We start from the raw sequence: 15,858 nt of genomic DNA, 5'->3' as shown, positions 1-15,858 counted from the left end.
AAACACGAAGACTTTACTTAGCGCTAAGTCTAATACCACACTGCCAAAATTTCCAAATGCACACTGGCAAAGTTACTTAACTATTTTTGATTAAGGTTTTTAGCAATAATTCAGGTAAATAAATTCAATTCAAGAAGCAATGAGGTTGCCTATTTTCTAAAACTCAAGAACAATATTGAGGTCAGCAAGCAATTAATCTGAAGTCTCATCTAAAAACAAAAACTCAGAAGCCATTACTTTATTTAGTTTCAAGGGCATTTTCAATGGCACTTTCTTTTCCAGCATCTTATGATTGTGATTATCTAGCCTACTGTGAAAGATCTCAACCTCTGTATCTCAAACTATTTTTTGATTAACATTTTAGCTTGATCACAGAAAGAACTGCTTTCTCAGGAGGATGCCTGGTTATCAATTTGTGTCTTTATTACATCTCTGTTGGATTATTTCAATTCATTGTTGCCCATCCTCTTGAACTGTTTTAATGTCATTTTCAAGCATACACTTTGTAAAAGCTGAATTACCTATTAAAACAGTGTATTACTAAGATTTGGGTAAGCTTAACGTTGATTTTGAGCATCTCACTTATCAGGAAAGCTATGTTCAATCTACAATTTTGAAATATTTTATACAGATATCCTTAGGTAAAGTTATGTGCCTTAGGACAACCCTTTTTACATTTCAGCATCATCTGGAAATGAAGATAAGGATGCACTAACAACAGCATTAATAGTCAGGTAATTGAACTTAGAGAATGCAGACTCAGAGAGAAACATACATAAAAAGGAAATCCTCTTATTGTATGAAACCGGCTTTGTAATAAGCTAATGGTATTCAATGTCTGTAAAGAATATGTATATATTACCAATCAATATACACCAGAAGATAGGTTCTATGGGTATACATAATAGTAGAGGAAATACTAATTGTAATGATCAATGCTTTGGACATGGTGAGCATACAAAAATGTATGTTGAATAAACACAAAAGAGAAACCATCCATTTTGAAGAAGCTACTCTTGCCATTGTGTTGAAGTCAAGAGCAAACAGTTGCATAACTGCAGCAGGCAGGAATATAGTATTTGACAAAGAGTTAAGAGAAGTGTTTTCAAGAGAATGCAGAAGGGTGAGGATCTGCACACAATTTTAATAAGTTAGATCTTCTATAATCAGATTTGGCTGAAAATATGTGGGTGACAACCAACACAGAAGTGACAACAAATAAGTCATATGGATAAAAATTACTTTAATAGTACAAATGCTTTCTTTGCAAAACCAGAAGCAATAATTTGTAATCAGAACTCTGCAAACTGCTATTTAATATTAAAATTTAAAAACTAAATTTCTACAAGGCAGGGGCACAAACACAAACTGTACCTCTTCATAACAGCTTCATGAGACATCAATAAAAACAGTCACAATTCACAACTGGGATCTACTTGATGTTCGTAAAAAATCAGTTCTTGAGTAGGACTGCTTTTTCCTACTATCGATCTACAGACTTTAAAGACCACTACGTATCAAAGGCTGAAGAAAAAACTGAAGTTACCTCAGCAATTCTGAAGGGAAAAAGGAATCACAGCGCAAAATGGAAGGGAACAAATGTGAGTACTTCTCTGATGGTTATAAATAAAGCACTCATGCCTACCCTTTTGTGGCTTCATTCAAGCAGTAGCATGAAATATACCCAGTAGTGTAAGATGAATCTGACACTATCAGAGATTTTCTGTGGTCATCTACAATACTGTTATGGATTATGCAAATGCTCTATAAATACTCTGCATTGTTAAAAAAAAAAACAACAACAACACAAAAACAAACAAAAAAACACCTAGAAGACAGAATGCTATCATCCACTGTCATCAAAATAAAATTTGATTAACTTTATAAATTAACTACGTAGTAAATATAAACAAAATAGTTTTTACTTTCAATTTTATTCTAAAAGATTAATTCAGTAAAGAGAAAATTTTAATAAGTTTTCTTTCAGTATTTTAATTTTTTTCACGTTTCTTATTTTTGAGAGAGAGACAGAGCACAAGCGGGGAAGGGGCAGAGAGAGAGGGAGACACAGAATCTGAAGCAGGCTCCAGTCTCTGAGCTGTCAGCAGAAAGCCCGACGCGGGGTTCGAACCCATGAACCATGAGATCATGACCTGAGCTGAAGTCGGATGCTTAACTGACTGAGCTACCCAGGCACCCCACTTTCAGTATTTTAAAGATGCTGTTCTGCTGTCAGCCCGTCTGCATAGTTTCTGATGACAAGTTTATTATCATTCTTATCTCTTATCCTCTCTATATAATGCATCTTTTTTTCCTCCCTGTTTTAAGATTTTCTCTTCAACACTGGATGTAAGTAGCAAGTTGATTGTGATATGCCTTGGTCTACAGTCTTTTTTCCTGTGCTTGGGGTTCTCTGAGTTTCTGGGACTTCTGAACTCATAGTTTTCATTAAATTTGGAAAAATTCTGGCCATCATTTCTTCAAATATTTCTTCTGTTCTCCTTTTTGTCATGCGGGGACCTGTGTGACTCGTACATGAGGATGCTTGCACACGTCCTACACAGCTTACCTCCCTTCCTTTGTTGGGTTTTTTCCTGTTTCTTTTTGGAGACTTTCTATTTCTTCATCTTCAAATTCACTCATCTTTTGTTCCCTAATACTTCGTCTACATTAACCCCACCAGATATTCCAGATTTTAATCGCTACAGGTTCATTTCACTTTTTAAAATATCTTTAACATCTGTATTTACCAGATTAATCTTTCCTCTAGCTTCTCAACTGAGGGAACACAGTTATAAAAACTGTTTTAATGATCTTTTCTACCATTTCTACCATAGGTATCTATTCTTGGGAAGTTATAAGTGATTGACTTTTCCCCCTCAGTAGGGAGACTTTCCAGCTTCTTTGCATGCCAGTAGGTTTTTACTGGATGCCAGGCATTATAAATTCTGCCCTGTTAGGTAATGGAAATTTTTCTAGATGACAGTCATGAGTTTTGTTCTAGGATGTGACTACATTGCTTGGTAACAGTTCAATCTTTTCAGATTTTGCTTTTACCTTTGTTTGGCAGGATCAGAACAATACCTAATACGGGGATAATTCTGTACCAACACGGACACACACTTGTGAACCCTCTACCTAATGCCCTATCATTCCTGAGGGTTTGCACTCTGACAACACGATCCAGTCCTGGCTGTGTCAGCTCAGAATACCGTTCCCCTCAAAATCCTTCCTGGAGGCTCTTTCCCTGGCCATGGGTAACTTCTGCACTTCTATGTGCTGATCAGTACTCAGCTAAAGACTCAGAAGGGACCCTCCCAAGATCCCCCAAGTTCTAAGCGGGCTACTCCCTTTTCTTTGGTAATTCAAGCCACTCTGGCATCTTCCAGCTTCATCTCCTCAAATCAGAGAGACCAGGAGGCTCCCTGTGCCCTACCCCCCCGCCCCAAGCAGGCTCCCTGTGCCCCTCCTCTCCCTCCAGGTAGCAAACTGTGGCAACCAGAGGGTTTGTTTTCTTTTTCTCAGAGATCATTATGCTTCATATTCTGATTTGCAGTATCTTAAAAAAAAAGCTGTTTCACGTAATTTTGTCTTGTTTTCGGTGATTTTAGGTAGAAGGATCATTTCAAAGCCTGTATCTCCATCTTTGTAAGAAACAACCCCAATTTAACAAATTTACAGTCTCAAAAAAACAAAGGAAATTATATCTCTTGTCTAAAGCATCCATGATGTGGGGCAAGGCTTCTCTCCTAAATCTGTCCTTCAGACCTCATCTTCGACTCTCTGTCATCTTCCGACACATAACACTCAGTTCACACCAGCACTGTACCTGATGCATGCTCAATGATTTGTTCAAGAAAACAGATAAAATGTGTATTAACCTGAAAGTCATCCTCTTACTTTTAGGACACAGAAAGCAAACTGGAAAGGAATCTTTGGAAACATTGGCTTGTGAAAAACATACTCCTGCTATGGAAACCATGAGTGATATATAAGAACAATTCTCAAGTGAATTGGAAAAAAAAAAAAAAAAGGCAACAAGAATAATCCCAAGGTTCTCTTACTTTTGGACACTGTCTCCCTGGCCCCCTAAGCCCAACTTTATTTACTATTTCTCTCGGCAGCCTACATTGCATTTGGCTAGTGGCACGGAAACACTATGCATAACCAACTAGCCAGACTTAAAAACAATTTGGTTCTAAGTGCTTCAATGTTCGCTCACTATTCAAGACAAAGAAAGCCTGTGGGCCAAGTGAAGGAAAATTAGGATGGGAAGACAACACATACTGTGTATCTGAAAAAAATCAAAGATCTATATCTAAATCCTACAGGGAAAAGTAGTAGAAACAGTCAAGAGGTTATCTTCAATTGAGCTTTTATTAGCCCTAAACAAATCTTATAAAAGGCATACATCACCTCTTCCCCATAATGTACATCCTCACCCAAATCTGTGTACAATCTCAAGGTGTTTCTAAAAGTCCCCTGGAAATCAATAGACAGGCTGAAATTTAGGTTAAGGATTTCCGCCTAAATAAATACAACACTGATCCTAAAATTTACCTCGTCATCCAGCTTCTGAATTAACAGTTGTGAAACTAGGGTCTTTGGATGTTCCCAAAGCCAAATGTATACTTGGCATTTTCCCAAGTCTTTATTTATATGTTGTTATTGGAACATTGTTTTTAGGGACTGATACTCGTATACCCTGAAACATTCCCCCCACCCCGAGGAAAGGTAGGGTATAAATGCACATAAGGTCTTAAAAATCTCCAGTTTCTATTTATCACATAATTTTTGGCACTAATTACTCTTAACAAATAATATTAAATACTGTCATTCCCTCAAAATATTACTTACAGATTACAAAGTAGCTTTTTACAAGATGTCCTGTGGGGCATATTGTTAAAGCAATAAAAAGCTTGAGAAGACTAAAAGCCACATGAACAACAACTTTGGATGAGGATCAGGTTAACGGCTAATAGTATTCTGGAGTGTTTCCTGGATTTTATGTAAAGACCACCAATATGATGGACCACAACACACAGGATACACAGTTCTTGCCAGGATTAATTAGCTATAAAGTCAGTTAGGAAAATTATGCCTGCATGGTATTGCTGCTACTTTCCCATTGGTGCCAATAAGCTTCAAGAAGAGAAAGGAGACAGTAGGTTATGGATCTAGATTTGTTTTGGGAATGAAAAGAGGAGAGATTTCTGTCATCTTAAGGCAGAGGGAAACAGATCCGATGACACTACCCTCACTAACTTGAATAGTTGTCCAAGGACCCAAAGAAAACAGGGGTATATTTTAGAGTCAACCTCTTCAAATGAAAGGGAAAAAAAGGGGGAAAAAAGTTCTAGTAGTATATTATACATAGTATGTTAAAGTGCTTTAAATATTACAGAGAATGCCTTAGTTTAAGAAACTTTAATATGTAATATAAAAAATGCTCACTCAACAAAGCTTTACAGAAATATACAAAGATATAAGCACATGCACACACAAACATAAGTGACACATGTTTCCCAATCTCAAGGAGATCACAGATGTGAGTTGCTAGGTTACATGAAGCAGAAGATGGTATAAGCAGTTGACATGTACAGAGAAGATGCTAGGTAAATCCAGGAGAGGGAGAGATTACTTCTATACCTGGGCATGGGTGAGAAGGATGATCAGTGAGTAGAGACAGCGTCTCATGAGGAAAACAGTAAATGAGTAAGCTGAGGGAAGGGAAAGAGGATTAAGGGGCTACTCCACACGTAAGGACAAGTCTGAGAGCTCTGTAACAGACGCCAAGAAAACCTCTGATACTCATGGAGACAAGGCGTCTGGTTTAGGAGACAGAGCAGGGTGAAGAAAACAAGGCGCAAAAGGCTGGGTGGAATCACGATGTCTATAAAAGACGGTCAGGGAATTTCATTCCTATTATAGTGGTTCTCAACCCTGGCTGGACACCAAAATAACATGTGAAGCTTTTAAGAAATACGTAAGCCTGATTTCTAGGCCCACAAACTCAGTAGGTCTAAAGTGGGGAGGCAAAGATTATGACTATGGCTTGTCCAAAGTTAGCAGCAGCAGAAAAACAAGAACATTTAGGTTAAAAGGTGGGAAAGTTAGTGAAAATAAGAAAGTTTACAAAAAGAGTGTGAAAGTGAGAACAAATTACAGGACTCCAGATATAGGTACACCACAGAATTTTCAGGAGACATGGTATGGTGAAGAAGAAGAGGTTGTGATGAGAGAGGAATGTCAGAGTTCAGGATTTTGGATAAGGATCAGTCTCTAATTAGGATGAGGTCAAGAGGTAGCAAGAAAGCAGGGGTGAAAAGTGTAATGGAACTGGCACGGTAAGAAAAAGCAAAAAGAGGGCTCTCTAAAGTCATAACCAGCCTGACAATGCAGGCAAGTTGAATAAGAGTATTTTCAACAATCCTACATTTACCTTGATTACTCAATGTGATAGGGCTAGGAATGTCAAAAGACAGTTCAGAAATACCAGTAAAATGATGCCTTAATTTCATATTACTTGCAAAATAAAGTATTTTGGTTATAAATCATGAACTTCAAGATTACTGTTAGTTAACTAAGAAAAAAAAATCACAGTACCTTATCAGTGACAGCCAAATACAATTCTTTTACTAGGTCTGTTGAGTTTTTCTAGAGGTAAATAAATGAGAGCAGGAAACAATCATCTGACTAATTCTTGGTGGTTAAAATCACACTAGGAGGGTTTACAACCTCCCAACTCAACCACTAGCCTAGGATGCCCTTCCAACATTCTATTTTGACTGAACATTTATGAAACAACATCACAGAGTATTTTCAAATGAAAATAAGGTAACTTTCCTTCTGGCAATGTGCTCCAAATTCTACTAAGTAAAAGTCTAAAGGAAAGCTGATGGATTTAATAGGCAAAGAGAAGTTCTGGGGGAAGAGGTGATGACAGGAGGAGCTGGAGGAAGAGAAAGGAGGGCAGGAAGGCAGAGGGGTAGAGCAGGCTGAGGTGGTCTGGTCTATCTACTCTGAGAAAGGGGAAAAAAACATGTTAGCTACCTATAAGGCTCTGATTTTCAGACAATTTAATTCCCATACTGCAGCACTTCTGTCCCTTTCTGATCCAGTGCTATATTTGACAACAGCAGCACAGGAGACAATACTCACGGGAAGGCAATAGACAAGGCCTATTCAGGATTTATGGTATTTGCCAGGAGACTTAGGGTCTGGTTATGAATTTAGCAAATAAAACGCAACCCAACCTAAAATACAATCAACTTGCTTAGATGTGCTACAGTCAAAGCGGAAAACTGTGATGCCAAGTTTGCCAATGTCATTCAGCCCACAGACACCTGGTTGTATCCAAAATTTAGTTCGGTGAGACTGCAGATTCTGCTTGATCTATATAAGGTAAAAGTTAAAATTTATTTAAAAAAAATTTTCTTTTAATGTTTATTTATTTTAGAGACAGAAAGACAGAGCACAAGCAAGGGGGAGGGGCAGAGAGAACTGGAGACAGAATCCGAAGCACGCTCCAGGCTCTGAGCTGTCAGCACAGAGCCCAACGCAGGGCTCGAACCCATGAACCATGAGATCATGACCTGAGCCGAAGTCGAACACTTAACCAACTGAGCCACCCAGGTGCCCCAAGATACAAGTTAAAATTTAAAACTCTGATAGTCACATAAATATTTGAGGCTATCAAAAGCTAAAGACTTGATTACAAACCAGTAAAAAAGTCACGCGCAGAGCTGATTCAGCAAACAGCAATTTAAAAGTACAATGTGTTAAAATGATATTTTCACTGGTTTGTAATATGGCATAAATGTTTTCAATTCTAATATACTTCTTGAGACAAATAATGGAAAAACAATAGTTCATATTTTTGGACTAGAGGGAAGATAGTACTAAATATTTCTTCTAAAATACATTAAGATATAAGATATATTCCCATATAGGGGGCACCTGGGTAGCTCAGTTGGTTAAGTGTCCAATTCTTGATTTCAGCACAGGTCATGATCTCATGGTTCATAAGACTGAGCCTTGCATCGGCTCTGAGCTGACAGTGTGGAGCTTGCTTGGGATTCTTGATCTCCCTCTCTCTCTGCCCCTCCTCTGCTCTCTCCCTCTCCCAAAATAATATACTTAAAAAAAAAAAAAAGACATATTCCCATAAGTGTACCTAAAAGATGAAAAACAGATCAAAATCACTGCAAGTATAAATGATCTTAAAAAGTGTTGGTCGGGGCGCCTGGGTGGCGCAGTCGGTTAAGCGTCCGACTTCAGCCAGGTCACGATCTCGCGGTCCGTGAGTTCGAGCCCCACGTCAGGCTCTGGGCTGATGGCTCAGAGCCTGGAGCCTGTTTCCGATTCTGTGTCTCCCTCTCTCTCTGCCCCTCCCCCATTCATGCTCTGTCTCTCTCTGTCCCAAAAATAAATAAACATTGAAAAAAAAAATTAAAAAAAAAAAAAAGTGTTGGTCAAGAGAAATGGTATTTCTCTTGAAAAAATTAATCAAATAGGAGGCCTGCAAACATCTATTAACACTAGTAAAAGAGAAAAAAGTTATTGTCAAAGAAGTGAGGGGGACAAAACCCCAGCTACATTCTTAAACTGATTTATTAAAACAGGGTAAAAAATACTTCTTAGGAACACTATATATACAGAACTTCCAAGTTTCATGAACATACTACAAATTTAGAAAACTGTGATATTTATTACTTAATCTAATAAAGCTTCATAAACTTGACATTGTTAATATACATAAATAATTTCTTAAGACTATAAGCTCCATTACCCTTAGGGTTTATATATTTTGTTCACTCCAATATCCTCAATTTCAAGAATAGTGTATTATGTAGTGGGCACTCAACAAGTACGTAAAGATTTAATACTTAAATATAGTAAATACTCACTGTTACAAAATAATTACCATCTGTGTGAATTATCATTAATGTCCTCCCTGAAATTGGGCATTCCTCACAGTCATTTCTTTAGCTCTTGGTTACAGTTGTGTCAATAACTGCAAACTACATTTAATTGTCAAAGTAAAGCAAATGTACAAATTAATTAACTACCTGTTTCCTAGCCATGCTACCACAAGACATGACAAACTATACTAACTCTACAGATCTAATTCCAATTCCAGTGACTTATGGTAGCTGAGCTGTATTTGAAGCTGGTAAATTTCCCCTCAAACGTGCAGTTCTCATGCATTCTGCAATTTTAGCAAAATGGTATGTGCGATTTCTGAAAACATTTAGAACACCTACAGAAATTTTAGAAATCAAAATCATAAAGAATGCCTCAGGCTAGGAGTCAAGAAAGCTCAGTTCTAATTTCAGGCTTTCCCTAAATTTGTAACTCTTGAGTAAGAGGTTACTTCTCTGTGGCCTGGTTTCCTCATCAGTATCTGGTCATTAAACTATTTTAAGGGTAAGTAAGATGAGATTCTAAAACATTCCTTTGGAAAAAAAGGATAATGTTATGTAGATACGGTATTACTATTATTACTTCAAAGTCACGTGAAACAGTGATGTTTGGATAGACCGTTATTTGTGCTACCGCACTATCAGCACAGGTAAATGAGAAATTAGTGCAGTTTTAATAACGTTCAAACTTATTTATATCAACTAAAGCATTTAGTAAGCATATATAAAATTAGATTATTACATACAGAAGCAGATCACCAAAGTATTTCTGGGGCTTAAACTCAGTAATACTTAACATGAAAGAATGATCAGAAATGCCTTATTAACACAGGCTACTTACTATATATCAAATGCTTCCTTAATGCTTACTTAGCCAGTTCCATCAACTTGCCAGAAAACATTAATATGTTCAAAAACTTCAATTTGGAAAGTACACCTTACAAATGCCTACTAAGTCACACATCACAGAAAAGTTATTATAAGCAACCTAAAATGCTAATGTACTAGCTTAATTTTTTTTAACTTTTTTTTTTTTTTTTTAATATTTACTTATTTTTGGGAGAGACAGAGAGAAAGAGCTCAAGCAGGGGAGGGGCAGAGAGAGACAGAGATACAGAATCTGAAGCAGGCTCCAGGCTGTAACTGTCAGCACAGAGCCCAGGGCAGGGCTGGAACCCAGAAACGGCGAGATCATGACCAGAGCTGAAGTCGGACACTTAACCAACAGAGCCACCCAGGCACCCCTGTACTAGCGTAATTCTTTATGGAAGAGGTCACAAAATTGTCATTCTACTCCTAGAGCATACCAGATAGGGAGAGACCTTAGAAATTAAATGAAATGCTTTGAGCTGCATTTGATCTTCTGTTAATTCCCCCCAAACAGGTAGTAGAGACAGGAGATGAATGAAAGTGGACAAAATCAAAAAGTCTGGACAGCTTCATAGCTTTCCTGAATGGCAATTCCATCCTTATTTAAAACGAACCATGAGAACGATCATAATTTGATGTAAGCTGATCAACCACTTTCCTGAATTTCCATCACTGCTGGCTATCCTCTGCCAAAGCAGCTACTGAAATGCAGACACCACATTTTAGGGACCACTTGAAGACAACAATGACAGTAAGTAAATCAAACTTTCAATCATGCAGTCTTGGAACCAAGCAGCTGCACTTTTTCTTCCTTGTAAGTAAATATTTTCACTTAATATGAAAAACCCTTTGACACTAGACTGGTTTTTCTTTTAAATAATAATTCAGAATCATTTACCAGCAAACACCTCCACTTTTTAAAATTATAACCAAGGGACATCTAGCTAGTTCTTAAAAAATTTCTAATGATAAACATAACACAGTCGAACAATATAATTACTGAAAGAAAATGCATTATTTATACTTGTAACCCTGAAGATACAGTGCAACTAATATTGTTACTGAAAAGTTACTGAAAAATTCTCATGGTATTCACAATTAGACTTATTCAAGGCTAAGATATGTGATCCCAGCTTAACCATCAATGCTGTGGTATCCTCAGCATTAAGACTAAGATATAGCTTAGTCCACCTTAGTAGAGATGACAATATAAACCTACACTGAAAAGCTACTGTGACGACTGATTTCAAACAAAATCAAACATTTGAAAAAATAATGATTTTGCTATAAATTATTACTGCCTATGATTACAACAGTAATAGTAAAATAATCAGCTCTCAAATAGTATTTAAAATCACAAAACTGAATCAAGGAACTTAAAGTGCTATTTCTGAAACTATGCTCTTACAGTGCTCTTTAAGATAATGTTTCACTTGCCTTCAAAATCAAGTTAGGATTACAATTAGTACTATAGGATGTTACTGAGGATTCCTACAGGATGAAAAACAGATCTGAGTAGATTAATGTGCTAAGAGTAGATCTACCAGACTACAGGATGTGAATAGACTGTGCACAAAAGCTGACAAATGAACAGAAGCAGAATACCCATTACTCATTACAAGTTTAGAATCCTATGAAGGAAGACGTTATATTTTTCTGTAACACCAATTATATTTTTAATGCTTAAAATAGCAGAGGTGAGAAAAGAGAAAAGACAAACTGTTAGATGATACTGAAAGGCTATCGTCACCCTAATGAAAATGCCAAGTAAAATGGATTAAACTGTAGCACAGTTTAAAAGCAGGCTGTCAGAGCAGCGCAGCACCAGCTATACACTGAAGATGAAGCCCCTGAGGGTTAGTGTGGCGTAAGTAATTCGAGGAGGGAACATCGCAAGCAGCCTGAAATAATGACAGCTAAAATAATGAGACACCCCTAATTACTAGCTGTTCGGCATCATCCCATGTCCATTTCATATATTAATTTAGTTACCCTACTTTCGAGGGATATTAGCGTCGTTCTCAAGTACAAATGAGGAAAGAAGGCACAACAAGATTAATATTGGTGAGGCCAGGAGACTAGAATGGATTCCAAGAGGAAATGGGAAGAAGTTTACTTATGTAGCGATTTTTATATTCATGGGTCACAGTAAATATTTAGAAGTTCAAGATTATAAATAATTTTAAAGGCAAAATATTTTAGGTGTTTCTGATTTATTTTCCTACCTAGCAGTTAATATAAGGTAATTTTTATAAAGGCCTGTGATTATCTGAGAAAAAATTCATTGCGAAAATTCATGAAGCAATTTCAGTAAATCTCCTAAAAACAGAAGAACATGCATCACAACTTAAATGTGTTGAGGGTCACAGGTTTTCGGTAAGTGAAAGAGTAAATCTTCTGTTCTCCTAAGACAAGAAAAAGTGATTTCAGATTAACAGTTAAACTCTACTTCATGTACAAGGAGCAAAATGTATCTGTGTTAGGAGTATACTCCAAATTTCAAAGCTCAGCTTACATTAATTCTACAGTAAGGGATGGAAACAGAGATCGAAAGGTGGATGAATGGACCAACAGACGGTTTCTTTCAGACCTAAAGAATGTGGTAATATATAGCTCTCCCAAATTTTAAAAGCAGCTTTGGTAACTTACCATTTTTTTTCTCTTATCCTGCTCTGTGGGTGGTTCTTCATCTTCTGTTACTTTTGGTTCTTCAAGATGAGACATTAACATACAGCTACATTAAAAAAAATGTTTTAAATAAATCAAAAATGTCCATAACATGTTAAAACAAACCCTGAAAATCACTCAGAACATTGTTTCTATGTCCGAAATGTGAAGAATAGCTAGATAAGTTAGATTCATAATTTTAAAAAATATTTAACTGCACACAAAGATTTAACTACAAAAATACACCTCACTTTTAAAAAAAAAAGGGTCACACAAAAATACCGTAGAACATTTTACTTGAGAATTTAAGGTAGCAAGTGGCAAGGAATTTATGTATACATGATTTTTAAACGATACGTCACTTGTCATAATAGCAGTAATTCAAACAATACCATCATTAAAACAATACTAATTATGCAATAAGCTACTCTGTTCTTCAAGTGACATTACTATGCTATAAGGAACTTGTCCTTGCTAGCACTTGTACATGCAGGACAGTTATAAATCATTTCATTTTGATTATCTGCACGACTGCTCTTCACCATTAACAGAGATAATAGAAATATAGTTTCCTATTCAGTCAATAGTTTCTCTCTTCCAGGGAGATAAGAAATAAATATTGTCTAGTGAATCAAATTGATGGAATAAACCTCACTGCTTCCTAATTTAGAATAGTACAATTCAGTAATTTATCAGTCATAGGTTTCTAACTAATAAACTGGGGCAAAGAAAGCTTGGTTTCTCTTCTATCTTGTTGTATGTACAGAAGAAACCTAATTCTTAACTCAGTTGTGTAAATAGCTTTTAATTCAAGGTTAAAGACAAGTGCTGACACCAGAAACTTGATCAGGCTCACTCTTGCAGGGGACATGAGTCTCCCTTCCCATTCCTCACCACTAAAGAAAACAATTTTTGCAACAACTACCTAAGACCCAGTCAGTGCACACTGGTACGATAAAATGGTAAGAACCTTAAACTGCAATCAGGAACAGCAAGAGCTTAATCTCTAACTCACTGACTGCATGGTCTTAACCTCTCGAAGCTGCAATGCTTTCATCCACCATGATATACTATGATGTAACACAACTAGTTGGCCAAGGAATCCTAGCACAAAGTGAGAAATTATGAATTATCCCAGCCCAAACATGATTCAGTAAAGTGAAATGTGTAGTAAACAATCTCAATCCCAGTTTGTATTTTAGAACTGAATAAAAAGGAGTTCCTATACTAGCTATTTTATGTCTGCTGCAGATCTGAATTCTAACTGCAATGAATGTGGATCTCCTTCCTTCATCATATTCCAAAATCTGTTCATTCACTTGCAGAGTAAAAAAATCTCAGGATGTCTGGGTGGCTCAGTTGCTTAAGCATCAGACTCTTGAGTTAGGCTCAGGTCATGATCTCACAGTTCTTGAGTTAGAGCCTGCATCAGGCTCTGCACGGACAGTGAGACCCTGCTTGGGATTCTCTCTCTCTGCCCCTCTTCCGCTGTCGAAATAAATGAACTTAAAAAAAAAAAAAAAAATCTCTGCTCTCTCTTCTCTAAGTTAAATGATTTATCACATAAATAATGGAATATATTCTGAATATAAATATAAATTTACACATATAGTTTCTCTCCACTGACTAAAAATTACTGAGAGGGCAGAATATTTTTCCTGTGCAATTCTGCAAACTGTATTCATTTGGGTCTCTGGAAGGTGTAAAGTGGGGGAAAAAAGTGAATTTGAAAAACCCAAAGATGAAATTCTCTCCTGCAGGAAAATTTCTAATTAAAAGTCAAATCTTATTTTTTTGACAAAGATTAAGGATAAGGAATCATGATTTATATAAAAGGTATGTGGGCCAAGAATGTAATAATAGTAATAAAATAGTAACAGTCTAAAATAGGGAAGACTAATATGAGAACACAGGCAGCCAGCCACCTCTCACAGCGCCCACCCCCTCACTGAACAGATTCAGGCACTATAGACCACTAAATCAGAAACTTTCCCGGTAAGAAACGCCAACCAATGAAACACAACCAACTCTGTTAGCATGCAACATGGAACCCTTTAAATCATTTCTAATTTAAAAGGTACATGCAATAAAACAAACTCACTTAATCTAAACAAACTCACTTGTAAAAAGTCACAATGAAACTCAAACTGACAATATTATTCAAGTGGTCTCTGGAGTAGACACTTTGGTTGATTATGTCTCCTTCCTAAAAGAACCCTGAATTTGTCCAGTATCTTCTTATCTTCTTCTTCCATGCCACTAAATGCTTTGACATCACCATTTGCTTCAGTAAAAGCTGATCCCAGAGCCAGTGCCTCCAGAAGCAATCACAGCAGTCCTAGTCCCCTCGTCTTTCAATAGAAGCATGTTTAAAAAATTCTAGCCAATTCTACGTGAAAATGCTGGCTGAATCCTTCGTTCTTTTTACTTCCTAACTTTGGCAAGGGGTTGTCAATTTCTCTTCCCAATGTGCCTAAAAATGAAATATTTTTTCAGGAACAAAAGGGAAAGCACTCTCACCAAAGACAAGTAGAAGGCAAATCTCAAGCCTCAGTAATATATTTTCCTGGTTTAATGAATTATTTCTACTAAAATACAAACGTATAAAGAAATGCAAAAGAATGAAACTGAACCACTATCTTATGCCAGACACAAAAATTAACCCAAAATGGATAAAAGACTTGAATGTTAAGACCGGAAGCCAAAACTCCTAGAAGAAAACGTAAGTGGTAAGTAAGCTCCTTGACATCAGTCTTCGGATGATGACTCTTTTTGGATCTAACTCCAAAACAAAGACAACAAAAGCAAAAACACACAATTGGAAGTATACATCAAACTAAAAACAACATTCAGAGAGAGAACAGACTGGTGGTTGCCAGAGTTGGGAAAGCGGTGAGGGGTGGACCAAAACGGGTCACGGGGGTCAAATAATACAAACTTACAGTTACAAAATACCTGTCATCATTTCTTCCCAGTCCTTCCTCTACAATCTACCTCAAATTCATATCAACAGTGCTCACCAGGAGTAGTACAACAGTTACCTGAAGGGCTTCCCCATCTCCCAGGCAGCATATTCACAATTTTTACAGGGCATATGACTCTCCTGGGTTCCTGTTTACCATGCAGGTTCTACTGCCTTAGCCCTAGGAATTTGGATATAATGGGTCTGGACTGGGGAAGGGAAGTGTGCAATCTTAACAAGCATCCCAGGATGTTTCATTGATCTAAGACCACTCACTGTGAGTCTTTCCATCCCTCCCAGTCATCCTCTACACTGCACTCAAGTGACCATTCTGAAGTATACATCTGTTCTCAGCACTGCCAATGAACCTCCACTAACTACACAAGCTACTCTGAAATCCGTTTCAAGTTACTTTACTAGTTGGTTCTAATCCAC

General features: G+C 37.0%; 1 protein-coding gene across 7 annotated transcripts in view; it reads right to left on the bottom strand.

Annotated features, from left to right (window-relative positions):
• The window catches only part of IPO11 (importin 11), a 212,120-nt gene that overhangs the window by 19,843 nt on the left and 176,419 nt on the right, over positions 1-15,858 (bottom strand). For 4 of the 7 annotated variants that reach the window (XM_045061184.1, XM_023256975.2, XM_045061173.1 and 1 more), the window contains exons 29-30: positions 12,444-12,528; positions 6,607-6,657 (exon numbers count right to left, since the gene is read on the bottom strand). In XM_045061184.1, coding sequence (XP_044917119.1) covers positions 6,607-6,657; positions 12,444-12,528 — 136 coding nt within the window. Of the gene's footprint in view, positions 1-6,606; positions 6,658-11,192; positions 12,200-12,443; positions 12,529-15,858 lie in introns of those variants that run through there. The other 3 variants (XM_045061204.1, XM_045061195.1, XM_045061203.1) reach the window with 2 other exon arrangements.

The sequence above is a fragment of the Felis catus genome, chromosome A1 (genome assembly GCF_018350175.1).
Source record: "Felis catus isolate Fca126 chromosome A1, F.catus_Fca126_mat1.0, whole genome shotgun sequence".
Lineage (NCBI taxonomy): Eukaryota > Metazoa > Chordata > Mammalia > Carnivora > Felidae > Felis > Felis catus.
Note: the sequence above shows the minus strand (reverse complement) of the source record. Positions and strands in the feature narration are given on the sequence as shown.